We start from the raw sequence: 18,713 nt of genomic DNA on the forward strand, positions 1-18,713 counted from the left end.
GAGAACGCAGGCGCCCGCGGCAGGACGCCTCGGTGTAGCACCGCCTTCCCTCCCAGGCACATTCCAGCTGGAGGCGAAAAAGGAATATAGCCTTTTTATTGACTACTTTTAAGTAGAACAAACTAAATACATATTTAACAGTTTTGGTTCATTTATACAGTACATTAAATAAGTTATGCACAGAGTTAAGTAACAAAAGTTCCTATCAGAGAAATGACAAAGCACAGAAAAACCAGACTACTGCATCCTGTGGGTGGTTTCAAATTCATCATCCTCCTTTAAAAACCACGCTTGGAGGCTTAGTTTTGGATTTATTTACATTATTGGCTTTTATAAATGGAGCTTTTGTAGCCTCATCAGGAACTTGAAAAGCTGCGAAAGTGGACTGAAGGCCTCTTAGCCAAACAGCACTTTCGACCATTCGCCTGATGCTTATTGCTGCTTCTCTCTGCCAACTCCACCGCAGAGACAGGCGTCCCTGCCAGCTGCACATGCCCTATTTGGTATAAGCATCAATGAGTGTCTGCTGGGCAGTTGTGGTTCTGACCAGATGGGATCTGCAGGGAGAGCGCCATCTCTAGGGCTGTGGAGGTAAAGGGAGGCAAGGTCCGACCTCAGCCTCCTAACCTCCAGGCTGATGGAAAAGGTCACCTGCACCATCATCTTTGGAAATGAGCAAGTCAATGCACGTGGGCAGAGGCAGGGAGTCAACATTTTGGTTTCCTAAGAATCGGACACCCAGAGTTGGCAGCTGGCCCAGCACCCCACCCCGCCCCACCCCAGGCAGGACTCCTCCCGACAGCTAGCTGTCTGGCCCATGCTGGAACAGCCCAGGTCCCTCTGGTTTTTCTTACATTTGGTTCAAACATGCCACCACCCAATTCTCTGTAAATAGCTTTAAAAAAAAAAAAAAAAACAAACGCATACATATAAGAAAGTTGGCTTGGTCTACTGACCTGGGAGAGTCTAGAAACCAGTTCTGAAGAATGCCTCCAAGATATGTTCTATTTTAAATGATTTATTCAATCCATAACCCCTCCTACAATTTCCAGGACCAACAGCCACCTGGTCATTATTAATGCTTTCATGCTGAAGAACCCGCTACAATTCCAATTGTGCTGTTGAACCCTCAAAATCCACTATTTGCTGCCAACTACCCAGAACAAGGTCTACACTCTTTGCAAGCTGATGACAGCACTTAAGGTCAATCTGACATTGGAAGAAGGCGGTATGAACCGTAGACTTTCTGTCTAGAAGCTGCAGATGCTCACACTGACACTGAGAAGTGATGAGCTCCTGGGAGACCACCTGGCCTGGACGGGCACAGGACACCAGTGTGCACAAGGCACACTTCAGCTCTGGCCAAACAGGAATCCAGGCTGGGGAGATATGTCCTGTTTCCAAATTTAGATCCACTGAGACATGCATGACCCAGCAGTGTCTGAGAAATGATCCATGAGGTCACAGTGATCTAAGGGCCACATGACCCCTGGAGCTGCAGGGACCCTCCAAAGTGAAGTGCATCTCAAGTTGGGCTGGCTATTCCTGTGCAGGTAGGTGGATGGAACCAAGTTCTTCAAGAGTCAGTTTTCACCACTGGATGGAGGCAGGCATGCTGCAGGTGGTGGGAACCCAGAGAACTGAAGATCCAGCCCTCAAGCATCCCTCGGAACATTTAAAGACAGCTCCCACACTGGCCACTTTTGGTCTTCTCTGGTTCTTGCAATCATTCCTCACTGGGCAGAGGACAATGACGTCCTGTCACTTGTCAGTGTTCCTCAGTAGGCAATGCTGAGAGCACTGGCCTTATCCTCTAGATGAGTGCTGACGGTTGGACAGGAACGTAATCACATTTGCTTTTGGTTTCCAGGGTGACAGAAGGGCCTGTGACTAACCTGACACCTTCAGTACCAAAGCTGAACCGCTTTGCCTTCCCCCCCGCCCACCCAAACATTAACTGTAAATGTTGGTTCTCTAAGCAGCCTGATTATATTGATACCTAAAATCCAACTAGAAGTAGGAAGCCTGAACTTGTACCCCAAACCTGGTAGCTGGGGTGTTATTAGCAGAAACTGGAAACCAAGTGGGGAACCTGGACTCAACCCTGTCTCTCCAGCCCAAGTTGGTGCTCCTCCTCTCAACCAGAGAGCTGGAGAATTTCAGGAAGGAGGGAGCTAAAAGAAAAGGATTCTTTCTGTCTACAGAGGAAGTCTTAGATGTCCTTATAACCTATGTGAAAGTAATATAGCAAAAGGTTTGAGAACTGAAGTCCAGTGTGGAATACTGCCCAGGACTTGAGCATGGCCTCTAAGCTGTCATTGCAACCAAAGCCCACCAAGTCCATGAAGACTGTACACCAAAACCTTTGCTTAAGAAATTGACATCAAGCCCTGATGAATAGTATTTTGTTGGTTTTGGGTCTTTATTCCAACCAGGAAAAATCTGAGCTACCCTGGCTAGTCTTGTGGCCATATAGGTTAACTATGTTTTAATAAAAATATTTTTAAGGAAAAAATGATTAGGATACAAAAAAATATATATTAAAGAACTGCCTAAGTGTTTATTGGCTTGCCAGTGAAGATGGTGAGCTCACAGACCCAGTGGACACCACAAAGCACCCTCTTGCTAGAACTGATTTAGAGGCTCCATGACCTCCCTACGGAACATCCCACATATTATGGAAACGTAGGCAAGACCTGTCTGAGGTGCTCATTTTCTCTCTGTTAAAGTCAGGACATCCCACAAACTGCTGCAGCTTAAAGGAGTTCCACAATAAAGTAACATTATTCTGTTATTTATCCTCTAGGGATGCTTTATGCAATGGAAATACAAGTATTTTAAAGGTGCCTTGTACTGAGTTTCTTTGTAAGATAAAAAACCCTTGGGCAAGGTAAATTAGGGACTATAAGTTCTTAAAGAAAGATACACTAAATGCAAGAACAATGCTACCTATGCTGATTGTGTTTCCTTTATGGGACTGAGAGCTTTTACTTCACTCTGGTCAGTGAACAGATGTGGCCATCTAAAGCCAGGCTTTCAAATACCCACAAGAGCAGGGCCAACCAGCTCACCCCAATTGATTCCTTAGGGCGAGAGGGTGCTGGAGGCTCAGGGTCCTCGAGTTCCCAACAAAACCTGAGTGGCGGGGGAAAATGTGCGTGCCAGTTCTTAACATTTTAAAAGGGGTTTAGGTGATGTCATGTTTGCAAAGCCAGGTAAACAGTTGAACAACTCCCAGAAGACAGGAAGAAAAGCTGGACAGGCTCTCATTTCACAAAGCTTTTCTAAGCTGAGGGCGGGTATCAACCAACACGAGAGAGGGGAATCTGAGATTGTATGCCTAACAGTAAATTGATGTAGTATGTATAATGACATGAAACCACGAGGTCTGAAGAATTCTTTCAGGTCCAGGAGGGCTGCTCAGATGTGACCAGGCCCTGACTGGCGGGGCAAGTCCTGGTCACACCACGTCATGTCATAAGGGACAACTGTGGCTTAAGAGGCGCCAAACAGAGACCACGGGAAGAAGATCCACACAGTGATCTGGACACGCGCGGCCTGAGCTAAAAGGACACAGAACAAGACTGTACAAACAGCCAAGCGGTGACAAAGGGTTCTGCATTTCCAATAGATGATCCATTCAATAACTTGACGATACTAGTTTGGCCAACATGCTCAGAGAGAACAGAGTATCCACAATTGAGTCTCATTCTCCCTCAGACCAATCCATGCGCTGGAAACTATTTTCTGCACAAGCAAATCAAATATAGAGAAAAATGGGTCCCAAACTAAAGTAAAGAAGCCAACCAGGTTGGAAAATCTTGTCCAAAATGATCTGTGATGTTTGGTGGAAGTTTTATTTTTTTATTATTATGGGTGCTTTTACTGAAATGGTGACTTCTTTCCCGTGGTTTCTGAAAATTGTAACACGTCTGAACAGCAGGGTCAAAAAGGGAGTCCCCAGTGCCGCTTTTTGCTTGTCTGAGTCCCCGTGGGGCCAATCAGAGACATCTGCTGAGGGTAGCAATGGAAATCAAGGAGCTGTTGGAGGGGAGAGGGGCCACTCCCTGTCAGGGGGACCTCCTCCACAGCCTGTTGTCAGCCCCTAGGCCTCTGCCACGGGAGGACAGTGCAGAAGAAGACAGTGCATGGGGCGAGCTGCCTCCAGCCTGGCTGGGCACATTTGACAGTCTGCTGCCTCAAGAGGCAGGGAGGGGAGCTGGTGGTCTACACTGAAAAGGGGCCAGCCATGCCACCTCCAGCAGGGAGAGGAACCAACCAGGAAGCCATAGAGGAGGCAGCGTTAGCTAGCTGCCTGTGTGCAGAGGGGATGGCACACTCGTTCTTCTGGGGACAGACGGGAAACTGGGGCAGATGTCCAGAGGCCATGGAGCAGTGTTTGCTGGGCTTGCATTCTTCCTGCCTCTACTTTACTTCCTGCTGATGACCCAACAGCTACTCGCACTGGTTCAAACAGTGAGCCCCCAGTGCTGTGTTTTGTCATGCTGTGAGGTCTTCGGGGGCAAGTGAGTCTGGGGCTCAGAGTCCATTGGTGTCGATGGCTGTCACAGAGGCAGGTGTTGAGGAGCGTGAGGTGGTTGCCGAGGTCTTGTCCAGGGCTGGACTTGGCACACTGCAGTCGGCGGACCTGGCTGAGGAGCCCCTCCCTCCAGGAATCAGTGGCCGGCTCTGGCTGTGGGGACTCTGGCCATGCAGGTTCTGGCCACAGAGGCGGTGGTGCCGCTCCCAGTCCTTGTGCTGGCAGAAAGAACCGCAGTATCGTGCGATATTGCAGCCGCTGCAGGTCTCGCTGGCTTTGCGGCCACAGTTCCAGCAATTCTGCAAGACACAGGCATCGGTTAATTGCTTGGATCTTATGGGATGGGCTTGTCATCACTTGTCACCTGCACTGTAGAAGAGGAATCTGCTGTATGAGGAAAGCGTGGGCTTGATCCTACACATACCTGTGCTTGTCCTGCCTCTACTGTCTGCTTTCTGAGCGTCATGAGTAAAGCAGGAAAATTACCAACCCTAGCTGATGGGACAACAAGATGAGGGGGATGTGAAAACACAGACAAGGCATATCGTAGGGCAGGATGAACGCCCGCCTCCCACTGATGGCCCCAATTCATATTTTATTCCTCAGCAACTCAACTAAATTCTGTACTGGGGTCCCCCAACCAGAGCATTCTATTCTAAGACCACACATACACACATGGGCTTAGACATTTTCTCTCTTGCCTTTCCCAATGTAGGAATAATCTTGATTATTTTCACTGACAACACCTGGTCTTTTGCCCCTGAGGTCTAGGTAAGGGAGTTTTCTTACTACTCTGCACTTTCCTAGAAGGAGGGTAGGTATTGCTTGGTTTAGCAGAAACTATTGAGGACGGGAGGAAGTAGCGCACCAGTTGAGAACACACTAATTCTATTATAGATGACACGAGCCAAATGAGGCATAGTTAGAGCTAGACGCAGCAGCCATGAAAAGAAGCAGTAGAAATGGTCGTTGGACAACACTGCACTTCTCCCCATCAACCGAGGGGGAGGAGCAGTATCATGAAGAATGCAGCCACCAAGCGCAGCTCCCAGCACCTGCCCCATGGTCCTCTCCTTCCTCTAGGCTCCCATGACTCCAGGAGTGCTTTTTTCTGCACCTGAGGTCTCCAGGACCTGCTTGTAAGAGAAAGCTTTATGACACTGGCCAGGTGAAGCAATCAGGAAGGGGCAAGGCTTTCTCAGGTGTGAGGAAGGACTTGAGCAGCTTTCGCCTCCCCAAGTTCCTCAGAATGGCTGAAGTTGATCAGAGGCCTGGTCTGACCACCCACTAAGGAAGAAAGATGTCCACCCCTGCCCATGAAATCAGGACCCTTGCTCAAGTGAAAAACGGCAGACACAAAGTGGGCCTGGGGTCACCTTGCCCACCTTTTGCATTGTACAAATGAGACACAGAAGGCCAGCAAGCAGGATTTGCCTAAGGTTATAAAGTGATTACTTGGGGATGTAGAAAAGTAACAGGGATCAAATATATGGCGACAAAAGGAGATATGACTTTGGGCGGTGAATGCAATGTAATATATAGATGTATTATAGAATTGTATACTTGCAACCTATATAATTTTATTTACTAAAGTCACCCTAATAAATTAAAAAAAAAAGAAAAAGAAAAAGATTACTTGGCTAGGCAAAGCTTAAACTCCAGACCTCCTGACTCCACCATACTCAATGTACAAGTTTAATTTCAAAAAGCATTAGAAAGGGTTTCTAACATAACATCCTTCTCAGGAGACCAGTCTAGGGATCGCCCAAACTTACCAGCACCAGAGGATCAAAATAGGGAACAGAAGTAATTCTCAGGGTCTATTTACAGATGACCAAGCAAACTGCATTCCAGAGAATTTAATACTTCAGAGTCTGAGAGGCTGATTCCAAACAATGCTTACACAGAACATTATCACTTGTGGGGAAGAACTCAGTGGTTGCCTACATAGGACTGCTGTGGACACACAGGTCAACTGGTCAGCCCCAGCTGAATGGAAAGCCTGTAAGCCCTCTCTGTCCAAGTCAGAAGAACATCTCAAACCGAGGCAGAGCACTAAACTACTGGTACTTTCACCTCGGCTGCCATTACATTTAAAATAGCTTATTTCATGATTTATGAGATAAGATAAATAGCCTCCCATAGGGCAGGACTCAGACATGCAGGAACAATGTGATGTCAGAGCAGACAGTGTGAAAAGAATACTGTCATGATTCCTTTCCCTGATTTGACCATGAGTCTTTCTGCCAAGATATAAAACAAAAAAGGTTTCTTCTTGTAGTTGCCCTTCAAATTAGCATTCTTCAAAGCTGGAGCAACACACTTGGCTAAATAGTCCTTTGTAGTTAATGAAAGAAGGTTATAAACCTTATGAGTTACTGCAAAGGGAACGCAAATGAAATTCCAGGATTTCCTTTATAAAGCATGGGCCATCAGTATATGCCAATATTATTCCAAGTGTGGCCCAGGGACCACTTGTATCGGAATTACCTGGGCTTGTCAAAATCCCAGACAATCCCAACCTTACTGCAAACTTGGCCCAAAGGAGAAACGACTCATTTTACAGTCACCTGCTAGCCCATTATGTTGAATAGGAAAGTCAGGTTCAGGACAGAAGGTGCCTTGTGATGATGAGGGAACCTCTCATTTCACCCCTCTACCCGAGGCACTACAAGAAAATGTAGTGCCTGAGGGTCTGGCCCTCAGAGGAGGCAGCTGTTCCCCAAAAGCAGGAGGTGCCACAGCTTACATATGTATGTTGTTAACCATGTAACAAAATCTTTTCCATCTGCACAGTGCATTTAGTGCACTGAAGTTTAAAAACATTTCCACAACCACAATCAAATTATTATCTTCCTAGAAACTATGAGAAAGGCAGGACATGGGCTGCTACACACCCACTATACAGGCAGGGAAGGAAACTTCCCTTTAAGGGTATACTGCCAGTGGGGGGGGCAATGAGGACTGGAACTCAGGGATCCTAACCTCCAGTCCTGGGCTCCTTTCATTATACCAAGCCACCTCTCACAGGATGAACAAGAAACTCCAGGTATGCCTGACTAGAAGCTAAGTAGAATTTTCTGGGTGAAACAGGTAAAAAAGCTCTTCTGGTCCAACACAAACTCACCCAAAGCTTAGGCCTGTTATTCCTCTAATTTGGGAAAGAAAGTTTGCTGACATGGATGCCGGTGTGTACCTCACCTGCAGGCCACTTTGTACATTGTGTAAAATTACAGCTCCTTGAAAGCAAACTCCTAGAAATGGAGGGCTGGGATTTAAACCATGCAGTCCAGATCCAGAACTCATGCTCTTAGTCAAAATGTTACAACCCTTCTTAGGAGAAAGACAGACAGTTAAATATAAACATAGATATAAAAGTTGATAAATACGGATGAATATAAATATTGATATGGATAGCTATAGATATAAAATTAAATACACACAACAGAAATAGAGATATCACTGCTCAAAAACAATTCTAAAGAAAAACTAGGAGAGGAGAAGAGGGGAGGGGTAAAAGAACTAATTTCTCACAATTCAATGTTTTTGTTGGAGTGCTACAATAAGGAATTTTTCCATATCCTCTGTGACAGTCACATGATACTTAGACATTTTTATCTTCATACTGCCATGCTTGGCAATGCTATATTGAAAGGGATCATTTAAATAGACTGAGAAAATAAACTTCCTGTTGTTTAAAAAAACAAACCAGCTAAAAAAACCCCAGGTCTTTATTATTTTAAGAGAACGTCTCAACAACAGCTAATCTCTCAACTGGTAGATGGAATCTACGTACTTACATAAACAGGCTTGTTTAGGACTTAAGTTTATCTTAAAGCTGAGAAATGATTAAAGTGAAAGTTCCAGAAAATTTTCATTATATTCAAAAGGACTGCTATGATTTTGTCATGTGTTTTTCTTTTCAGCTGTTCATTGTTATCATAATACGACAGCATCCAGTTTCTCTAAGAAGCATCACCAAGTCGTGGGCCCTAGGTCTTGGAGGGCTGGACAGGTCTGCCTGATCTGTGATTTCAATCCAGAAAGGAGGCCAGATGCTATAGGGGCCTGCATTTCCTTACCCTGCAACCTGGCTTTAGCACTGTGGGATTATATCAGTTAAATTCCTAAGTCACAGTTTCCCTATTTGTAAAATCAGAATCCAACAACATGTACCTCACAGGGTCATTGTGAAGATCAAAAAAACAATATACACACTTAGCTCCATGGCTGGCAAACAGTAAATAAGCCCACTTAGTCAAAGGTGGTCATCATTATCATGCAATTCCACAAACTCTTTAGGGTGAGTTTTCAAAATTGAAATCAATATAGTGAGCTAATGATTTAAGAATATAACATAATCAAGAAACAAAACTCTTCTGGTACTGGATAAAAATTATAATCGTCTAGTCTAAGAGTGGACAGCTGTGTCTTACTGCCCAGCACCTGAGAAATAAGTGGTAGGCTGGGTCACTCCAGCTGCCCCTGCCCCTGCCCCTGCCCCTGCCCCTGCCCCAGCCCCTGCCCCAGCCCCAGCCCCAGCTCCAGCCCCAGCCCCTGCCCCAGCCCCAGCCCCAGCCCCAGGGCTAACAGCGCTCTGACCTCCGTTGACTCTTCCTGCTCATTTATGACGAGGAAGGCATCCTCTGCGGCCTGCCGTTTGACGTCTGCTATGGTTTGCTCCATCCGGGCTCTCTCTGTTGCAATTACTTCAAAAGCTTTTTGCTCTGCCTCAGCAACAGCTTTCTGTACTTCTGACATGGCCTGAATTTTCACCTTATTCACAGCTTCTTCTAGAAGAAAGTGACAGTAAAATCAACTGGCCAAGAAATCTTTTCCCTCCCACCCCACATGAATTCTAAGTGACAGAGCTCTAACAAGATGACTCTTAAAATACAGAGATGAACATATGACACAGACATTCACTTTTATTCTTATATGCACTTGTCCATTCATGCAATCATATGCTGGGTATATAGACAGATGTGCGAACTGTGCTAGGGATTGTGGACATCTAGGTGGCTAAGGCATAGTCCAAGATTTTGTAACTGAGACCAAGTATTAAAGGTGGCTTAGGTGCCATGATATATGTCAGTCAGTATAAGAGGTAGTTCAAAGGGAGAAAAGTAGTCAGCTCTACAACTGGCAGGAGAGGATCAAGAAAATGTGTCTTGGTTGAGATAGTAGGTGGAAATTAATTTTTAGAAGTTGTACATCCCATGCAGAGGAATCTGGCCCCCTTTCTAAAGAAAATGTGAACCCTAGAGGGTTCTATGCAAGGAGAAAAGACCAAAGACAGATAGATACCAACTGAGAGGCTGGAATAATAGTCCAGGTGATGAAGACTGAATTTAGGCAGGAGGAAGTGGCACAAGAGAAGAGGATGAGGCAAAAATGAGACTGGCAGCATATCAGGATCGGCAGGTGGAGGTAAAGGCAAAGAATGGTCAGGTCACGCAAATGAAATGGATAATAAGCAAAATGCTGGCGTGGAGGCAAGTGAGAAGGCTGAGGTGCCTCTGGGGCATCCCGGCACAAATGAACAGCTTGCAGTTTGGTATATAAGACCCAGGTAGAGAAAGATGGGCTGAAGGCGACACATGCTAGCAGGCTGCCAGGAGCTCTGGGATTCCAAAGCCCTGCCTAGTCACCATCACCCACTCAGTTCCCGATTACTTCCTTTTATCTATGGCTTGGTTTCCATAGAATGGACACTACAAATGACACACTCTATGCATTTGAGTGTTAGCCCTAAGTCCCAATGTGAATGACCCTCCAAGACCACAAGACTGGACAACCCAGAAGCCTAAAGAAACTCCCTTACTGCTTGGCTCTGACATATGGCTGCAATCCTCGAACTTTCCATTTTATTGCTCTAGGCTTAAGAAAAGAAAGATTTCATCTCAAAGGCCAAGCAAGAATGATGCTGATTTGACCTGACACTGAACTCCATGCTTCCTTTGCTCCTCGAGTGTCCACACAGGTCCACTGTGGCCCACCACAGCTACTCTTCATATCCTCTTACTAGTACCAGGTAAGTGTTGTCTCTTATTGAGCCAACAAAATAACATCCTGAAGAACGTTTATTTTCTCCGTTTAAGACTCAATAAGTAAGAATCATAGTTTGGATAACTGCCTTGCTGAGGGTCATCTAAGGTCACAGATGGCACTATAGTAGAACAAAGACTCAAATTTAGCTGGCCCAACACCAAAGTCTGGCTCTTAACTGTAATTAACCAAAGACACTTCCCAAGTAGAAAATTATTGGTTATCAAGATCTTATGAATGATAATCTTTCTTTCTCACTGAACAATTGCTATCTTTATTTCCCACAATTCTATTCTACTCTTTGGTAGTATTATATACATTTCCTATTTCCAAGTACAAAGATTTTTCCAAGTTGTAATATTGTTTTCTAAATTATTTTTAAAGGTAAAATAATATTTTGTTGTGGTGTCGCACTGTAAATTCACATAACTTCACAGATATCTGGGCATGTCCCAGGATTCCTCTCCCTTGCCTAGAATATATTAAAAACAGTATCTTTATACACACTGTTACTTCTTAGAAATTTGTGTGCATAAGCCTGGATCATCTGCTTTTGAAAGGATTGGAAAGCATGAAAGAGTGAGGAATGATTTCAAGAATTTGCATGTATGCATGGTTGGTAAAACTTAATAATGTCATATATCATCTTCTGGTGAATTACTTAGTGTCATTGACAGGGTCCACTAAAATTTGATTTTAAAGATTCTGGGGGCTAACTGATCAGGGTATATTTATCTTGTACTTTCCTGATAGCCAGTATGAATAAAAATTTTATAGTATGTTTATTTGTATTGCTCATAATCTGTCTGTTCATATCTTTTGTCCACTTGTTTATTATCTTGATGCACTTGCAAGTCTTTTATGAGTAACAGGTTCTAATTTTTTGTAGAAATAAATAAGAAAACCAAAAACTGTACTGAACCCCCCACCAAAAAAAGAGGGTGGGGAGAAGGGAGACAAGAGGAAAAGGTAGCTAGTATTTGAATAAGGGAAATATTAGGGATGTGAGATTAGTTTAACCCTCTATCTTAAGGAAGGTGGTCCCACCCTCCTTTATTCTTACACAAATTGAGGCCTACCAAGAATGGTATTGACCAAGCTAGGGACAGCAACCAACAGTGAATGGAAGAGCGGAGGCCTGTCTCAAGAGCAGAATGAGCACAATGTGGTAGGTGTATGAAAACTGTTAGTATGGATTCCAGTGAAAAGGCAGAAATGAATAAAGCTACATGAGCAGAAATGGAAGCATTGGTTACTTAATGCCTCAGTGTGACCCATAAAAAGAGTATAAAAAGGTCCTGGATGAACTCCAGGGAGTCATTCCAAATTCTTGACCTGCAAAGTAACATGAGAGGCAGTCCAGATGTGTGGGAAAGCTGGAGGGGGAGAGATAGGAGCCTAGAGCTCTATGACGAGGATGTTATGAGAAAACTACCTTTCCTTAAACATATGTTCCATGCTGGCAACAAATTAGTGAGCACATGCAACTTATAAGCAGAAAGACACATACCAGTTTTTTTCCAAAATTCCACAGGCACATATCCTGTTGCTGGCCTACTGTTGAATTCCCGCTGAGAATCTACAAAAGAGAGATAAGTAGCAAAGGATCAGAAGCTACCTATAATCAGTATTTTTTATTTTTATGAAAAATTTACCAGACATCTCATTCACCACTTAGACGCAAACATATATGTTCATTTAGTGTAAAAAAAAAAAAAAAAAAAAAAATTCTAAGGGATAAAATCAAATTAGAAAATAGTACACTTAATGTTTACTTTAGAAACATAATCGCACCTCAAATAATAACTATTTTTCTTTATAATATTTCTTTATTTTCAATTAGTTGACATACAATAATATATTGGTTTCAGGTGTACAACAGTGATTAGACATTTATAACTACTGAGGTGATCACTCCAATAAATCCAGTATCCATCTGACAGCATAGTTGTTACAATACCACTGACTATATTCCCCATGGCATACTCTACATCCCCAAGACTTCTTTGTAACTACTAATCTGTGCCTCCTAATCCTCTTCCCCCTTTGCCCAACCACCCCCATCCTGCGACCGGCAAAATGCTCTTTTTTATGAGCTTGTTTTTGTTCTGTTTGTTCATCTATTGTGTTCTCTAGATTCAACATATGACATGTCTTTCTCTGTCTGATTTACTCCACTCTGTAAAATACCTTCTAGGTCCATCCATGTTGTTGCAGAAGGCAAAAATTCCTTTTTTTTTTTTTTTTTTTTTTGTGAGGCAGTCCTCGGTTGACCTCACAGACTTCAAGGACATTCTCAGATTATAATTCCTTATTTTTTAGAACTACAGCTCCTGGTCTTCCTAGGTGGTCTCCTATCCAAGTACTAACCAGACCCGAACCTGCTTAGCTTTCAAGATCAGACAGGACTGGGCTTGTTCAGGGTGGCATGGTTGTAGACAGATTTAAATATTATTTTTTATGGCTAATATTCTACTGTATACATGTACCATCTCTTCTTTATTCATTTATGGATACCCAGGTTGCTTCTATATCTTGGATATTGTAAATAATGCTGCAATGAAGGTATAGATGTATAGGTCCGTTTAAAGTACTGTTTTGGGTTTTTTGGATAAATACATAGAAGTAGAATTACTGGGTCCTTCTTTGTCTCTTGTTATAGCTTTTGTTTTAAAGTCTATTTTGCCTGGTATCGGTATTGCTACCCCAGTTTTTTTTTGTTTGTTTGTTTCCATTTTTATGAAATATCTTTTTTCCATTCCTTTAATTTCGGTCTTTGTATCTTTTGATCGGAAGCGAGACTCTTTTAGGCAGCATGTTGTGAGGGTTTTGTTTTCTTATCCTTCAGCTACTCTGTGTCTTTTGATTGGAACATTTTAATCCATTTACATTTAAATTGTTGATAGCTATGTAGTTATTGACATTTTATTATTTATATATTTTAAGTCTTCTTAAAGACATCCCTTTAACATTTCTTGGTGGTGATGAACTCTTTTAGCTTTTTCTCATCTGCGAAAATGTTTATCTATTCTTCAATTCTAAATGATAGCTTTGCTAGGTATAGTAGTAGTCTTGGTTTTAGGTCATTGCTTTTCATCACTTTGAATATTTCATGCCAATCCCTCTGGCCTGCAAAATTTCTATTGAGAAATCAGCTGACAGTCTTATGGGAACTCCCTTGTAGGTAAATAATTGTGTTTCCTATGTTGCTTTTAAGATTCTTTGTCTTTAACCCCTGGCATTTTAACTATGATGTGTATTGGTGTGGGCCTGTTTGAGTTCACTTTGTTTGGAACTCTTTGTACTTCCTGGAGTGGTATGTCTATTTTCTCTGCCAGGTTAGGGACGTTTTCCATCATTATTTCTTCAAATTGGTTTTTAGTTATTTGCTCTATCCTTTCTACTGCTGGTATCTCTATGATGCAAATATTTGGTATGCTTGATGTTGACCCAGAGGCCCCTTAAACTATCTTCATTTTTTTGGATTCTTTTTTTCTTGTTGCTGTTCTGATTGGGTGTTTTCTGCTACCTTATCTTCCACCTATCTGCCTTATCACTGATTCAGTTCTCTGCTTCATCTAATCTACTGTCGATTCTATCTAATGTATTCTTCTTTTCAGTTATTGCATTCTTCATTTCTGACTGATTCTTTTTTATTTTTCCTATCTCCATTTTTAGGTTTCCTATCTCTTTGTTGAAGTTCTGAGAACACTGTGCATCCTGATAGCCAGTGTTTTGAACTCCACATCTGATAGTTTGCTTGCTTCCATTTGATTCTTTTCTCTGGAGCTTTGTCCTGTTCTTGCATTTGGGACATGTTTCTTATTCTCGTTATTTGGCAACCTCCCTGTGCTTATTTTCATGTATTAGATAAATCTGCTGCATCTCCCAGTCTTAAGGTAACCACCTTATAAAGTAGGTGTCCTGTGGCATAGACTCCTTGGTCACCTGAGCCAGGTGCTGCAGGGGTGTCCCGTGTGTGGGTTATATGTGCCCTGTTGTAGTAGAGCCTTGATTGCTGGCGGCACGTCAATAGCAGGGACTGACCCTCAGACTGATTGGTTGTGAGGAAAGGCTGTAACTGCACTGGAGTGGATGCTGTGCAAGGGCTGACTCCACAGAGCAGGATTTGCTTTAGCAGGGCTCTGGTGCCTGACCAGTCTACTCGTTGGGTCTGTCCTTTGTGGAGGTTGTTGACTGATATTCTGGTGTGGTGTAAAGCTGGCTACCAGATATATTGGTCCTGGGGCCTCTTGAGATGGGCTCTGTTGCAGGCCAAGGTCAGAAGCTGACTGTGCCCCACCCGGGGCCACTTAATACGAACTACAAAGTGATCTGCAGATGGCTGCCATCTGTGCTGGGCTTGGAGATGCCTGTGAGAGGCTAAGCTGTGAACCAAGGCTAGCTACCGCTAATGCCAGGCTTGGGTGGGCCTGAAATTGGATGGGGCAGGGTCTCAGGCAATCACCAGGGTCAGACGAACAGTGTTAGGTTGACGGAGACTCAGATATGGCAGCCACCTATGTCTGCATGCGGGGATAGGAATGGCCTCAACAAAAGATAACTGGCTTCTGCTAGCACTTCCTTCTGCGAGAAAGCTGCCCCTCCAGCCCTTGCACTGAGACAGACAATTCAGTTCCTCCCTTTATGTCCCTGGCACCTTTCTTGCTGCTGCCCCAGAGCTGGAGCTCAGAGTAAGTGAGTCTGTCAGCAACTAATTCAGTGCATGGGACCTTTTGTTTCTTGGCAACTCTGAATCCTTATATGTGATTTAAGGAGGTTTCCTTTAAACTTCTTAAAATGCTTATAAACTAATGATCAAAAAAAGCAAGTAGTAAAGAATATACCCTGACCTGGAACAGTGTATTTCAAATGTACCCCAAAGAGACAACCCTTTGCTGGAAAGGGCACAGGGTAGAGGGTGCCTTTTCATATATATTTATTGTGGTTATAAGATAAAATATTTTAATCGAAATGGTTCCATTCCTTAGAAAAGTGTGAAAATTAATTAAGGTAATTTAACTTTTTTTTAAATGAGTCAGCCAGCAGACTCCCTCATTTCCTGATGCTTTGTTGAGGCTAATTTGAAAAGTATATTTTATGCTCTGAACACTCACCAACCCATGGTGCAAAAAGGAATCAGGGAAACAGCCAGCGTGGAAAGGAAGACTGGCCTGGCATGAAACATTTGCCAGAGGAGCTTTATAAAATGGCTAGTCCTCCTGAGAATGCCTGAGAACTAGCAGCAAACTGGTGTGGATGGGGAGGGAGTCTCCCCTATTCCAAGAGCTGTTTGCACAAAGAACCTACTTCTGTATGCTCCTGAAGCTATGAAGGGATAATGAAGTTTTATTATTTTTAATCCTATAAAATACACATAAAATTTACCATTAAAAAATGTATAATTCAGCAATATTTAGTACATTCACAATGTTGGTTCAACGTCCATCACTATCAAGGTTACAGATTATCATCACTCTAAAAGGGAACTCCAAAAGTTTAACATTTTGACAGTGTTAATGCTTTTCTTTGACAATGGGTTTTCTAAGAAATGCTATCATCACTGCCAAGAACTAAAAAATTGAAGGGCTCTCTTCAACACAGGTGAAGTTTCTGATTCATGTGGCCATTTGTGAAACACCTAGAAACTCAAGCATGAGATATGGACCAGAATAGGCAAAGTAAAACAACCTAAGGAAAAGTAAGTAGATCAATTTCGACTGAATTTTAAATAAGGAAAACCAGTGAGAAAAAGGGTTTGAGTACGTAGATAAGCTGTCAATGATGTCAAATGACAGAATAAACTCCTGTTTACTTGTGGGGACATGGGGAAGTCTTCACTAACTCTGGAAAAATCACTCCACTTCAGTCATCAATAAGCCTCTAGTTATATCCTTGAGGACATGCCTAGTCCTCACTATTTTATGTTTCTGACAGATGTAAAAGGTGAGATACGCCTGACCCTGAAGGAACTTCTCAGCTTACTCAGGAAATATCTGAAAGCTAAAGACATTTTCATATTTTCAGAAGCCAAAATAACTGTTTTTATATCTCTAACCCTGAAGGAGATTGAAGTCAGGATTTCAGCTGGATTTCTGAGGCATTGTAATCAAAGATCAGAAAGATAATGCAAATAAATGGGTCAGAAATAGCGGACTAATGGTGTTGTGGTTATGTAAGAGAATGCTCTAGTTCTTAGGAAACATAGAAGGATGCATTTAAGGATGAGTATCATAATGGAGATAAAAGACTTCAGTGTGGGATGATGAGCTAGTAAAAATTCTTTACATATTTCTGTGTTTTTTATAATGAGCCATGCAATTTCACTAAAAATGATACTTACCTCATGAGGTTGCTCTGAGAATTAAATGATGATGTACATAAAGGACTGGCTTTAGACTCTGAGAGCCCAGGTTCCATCTCAGACTAATTAAATCAGAAACTTGAGGTGGGTCCAGGACATCAGGATTTTTCCTGAAGTCCTCAGGTGGGTTCTCTAATGGGCATCTTCCAAGATCTTCCAAACCACACTAAGAGCAACACCTTTTCGTGGGTCATATATATTTTCTATTGCAACAATGATAAAGTGTCTTTTTTTAAGCTGATTCTTCCGGTATTGCTACAGCTTGATTTTTCAGTTGTAGACATTATCAACTGACCAGCCATTTCAGTAGGAAATAATTTCATTATCTTTTAACTCCCACTCTGACTCCACTACAGATACATTCATAATTCCTTCCCCTTCCATTCTCCCAAACAGAGATACACTCAAATTCTGTTTCATCAATAGTCAATAATTACAGTACAGCTGAGTCATGTAGTTCAGATTCTATGAATCTTTTTATCTCCCCCCAAAAGTTGTATCTTAGAGTTAATAATTATTATATTTATGTGCTAAACTTCTTATGTGATTATGTCTAAGTCTCAAATTCTTCTCTTATTGTGTAAATATTTTATAAATTTCATTTTCCTAAAGAAATCTCAAGCAAGCTTCTGGGCTATTCCAGTCTGAACTGGCTGCTCTCCAGGGTAGTAGTACCACTGTTGCTTGGGGCCCTCCTTCCCTAGCCTAAGGATTCCCTTCTGCTCTTTCCTCAAGTGGTCTCTGTTTCATCAATTCTATGTCCCCCCTGTTTTGATTTATTTCCCTGTATTGGAGTATGTTCTACCCAATCGTGGTTTGTTTATGTGTGTTCACTTTATAATTTTTTATTAAGTTGTACATGAATATTTTTATGAACTTGTTAGCCATCTAATGTTTTGGCAATTAAGTTTAAAAAAAATAAACTGACTAAGCTCTCAGATTTTCTGGAGAATGAGAGTAACGTGAGTGTAGACACCACAATGAAGGGTAGATGAGAGGTGCGTTTTTAGAAAAATTGTGGGTTGTTAATCTAACAATTGTTTTGTTTGCATATAGAATTCTAAGTTAAAGTAACTTTCCTTTGGTTTGTCTTCTAACTTCCAATGATGCTCATTGGTAAGTCTGTTTCTTCCACTATGTTGTTTACTTTGTAGACTGGTCTAACCTAGAATACTGCCTTTCACTTCTTGGTAATTTTTTCTTAATTACTTCAGTAACTATTCTATCTTCTCTTTCTGTTCTGTTCATCATTTCTGAAACTCATATAATTTGGATAAGACTGATGGATTCTCTATTTTTTTTTCATCCTTTTTCTCTCTAAATGGCCTGATTATTGGACTCAATAAATGCATATATTCAGATTTCATGGTCCCTGAATCATAATCTCCAGGCAAAGACCTAGAATGTGTATTTATAATAAACACTCCCATTATTCCCATTCCCTGAAAAAACTGATACCTTAGTCAGTTTTTTCCCTTTGTTAAAACTTAAATGCTAAAACATTAGATGGCTAATGAGTTCATAAAAATATTAATGTACAACTTAATGAAAAATTACAAAGTGAACACCCATAAACCTACGGATCCAGAAAAAGAACACTTCTAAGCAACCCCAAATCCCCAAGAGGTGGGAAGTGGTAAGCCACAGTGTTATTTAGATGGTGGTAGCTAGACATGTAATCCTGTCTTGAGAACAGCTGATAAAAGACGATGAGACCTCACTCTAAATCATCTGCACCCTCCACCCTACAACCCCCAGAGG

General features: G+C 42.3%; 1 protein-coding gene and 1 pseudogene across 6 annotated transcripts in view; both read right to left on the bottom strand.

Annotated features, from left to right (window-relative positions):
• Nucleotides 1-79: 79 nt before the first annotated feature.
• CBFA2T2 (CBFA2/RUNX1 partner transcriptional co-repressor 2) overlaps nt 80-18,713 on the bottom strand; it is a 124,470-nt gene continuing 105,836 nt past the window's right edge. For 5 of the 6 annotated variants that reach the window (XM_016162240.2, XM_016162236.2, XM_036229517.1 and 2 more), the window contains 3 exons: nt 12,099-12,167; nt 9,143-9,333; nt 80-4,839 (listed from right to left, as the gene is read on the bottom strand). In XM_016162240.2, the coding sequence (XP_016017726.1) occupies nt 4,540-4,839; nt 9,143-9,333; nt 12,099-12,167 (560 nt within the window). In that variant the 3' untranslated portion in view covers nt 80-4,539. The remainder of the gene's footprint in view (nt 4,840-9,142; nt 9,334-12,098; nt 12,168-18,713) is intronic. The other variant, XM_016162237.2, reaches the window with a different exon arrangement.
• Nucleotides 12,910-13,028, bottom strand: LOC118610636 (annotated as a pseudogene).

The sequence above is a fragment of the Rousettus aegyptiacus genome, unplaced genomic scaffold (genome assembly GCF_014176215.1).
Source record: "Rousettus aegyptiacus isolate mRouAeg1 unplaced genomic scaffold, mRouAeg1.p scaffold_m13_p_12, whole genome shotgun sequence".
Taxonomy (NCBI): Eukaryota; Metazoa; Chordata; class Mammalia; order Chiroptera; family Pteropodidae; genus Rousettus; species Rousettus aegyptiacus.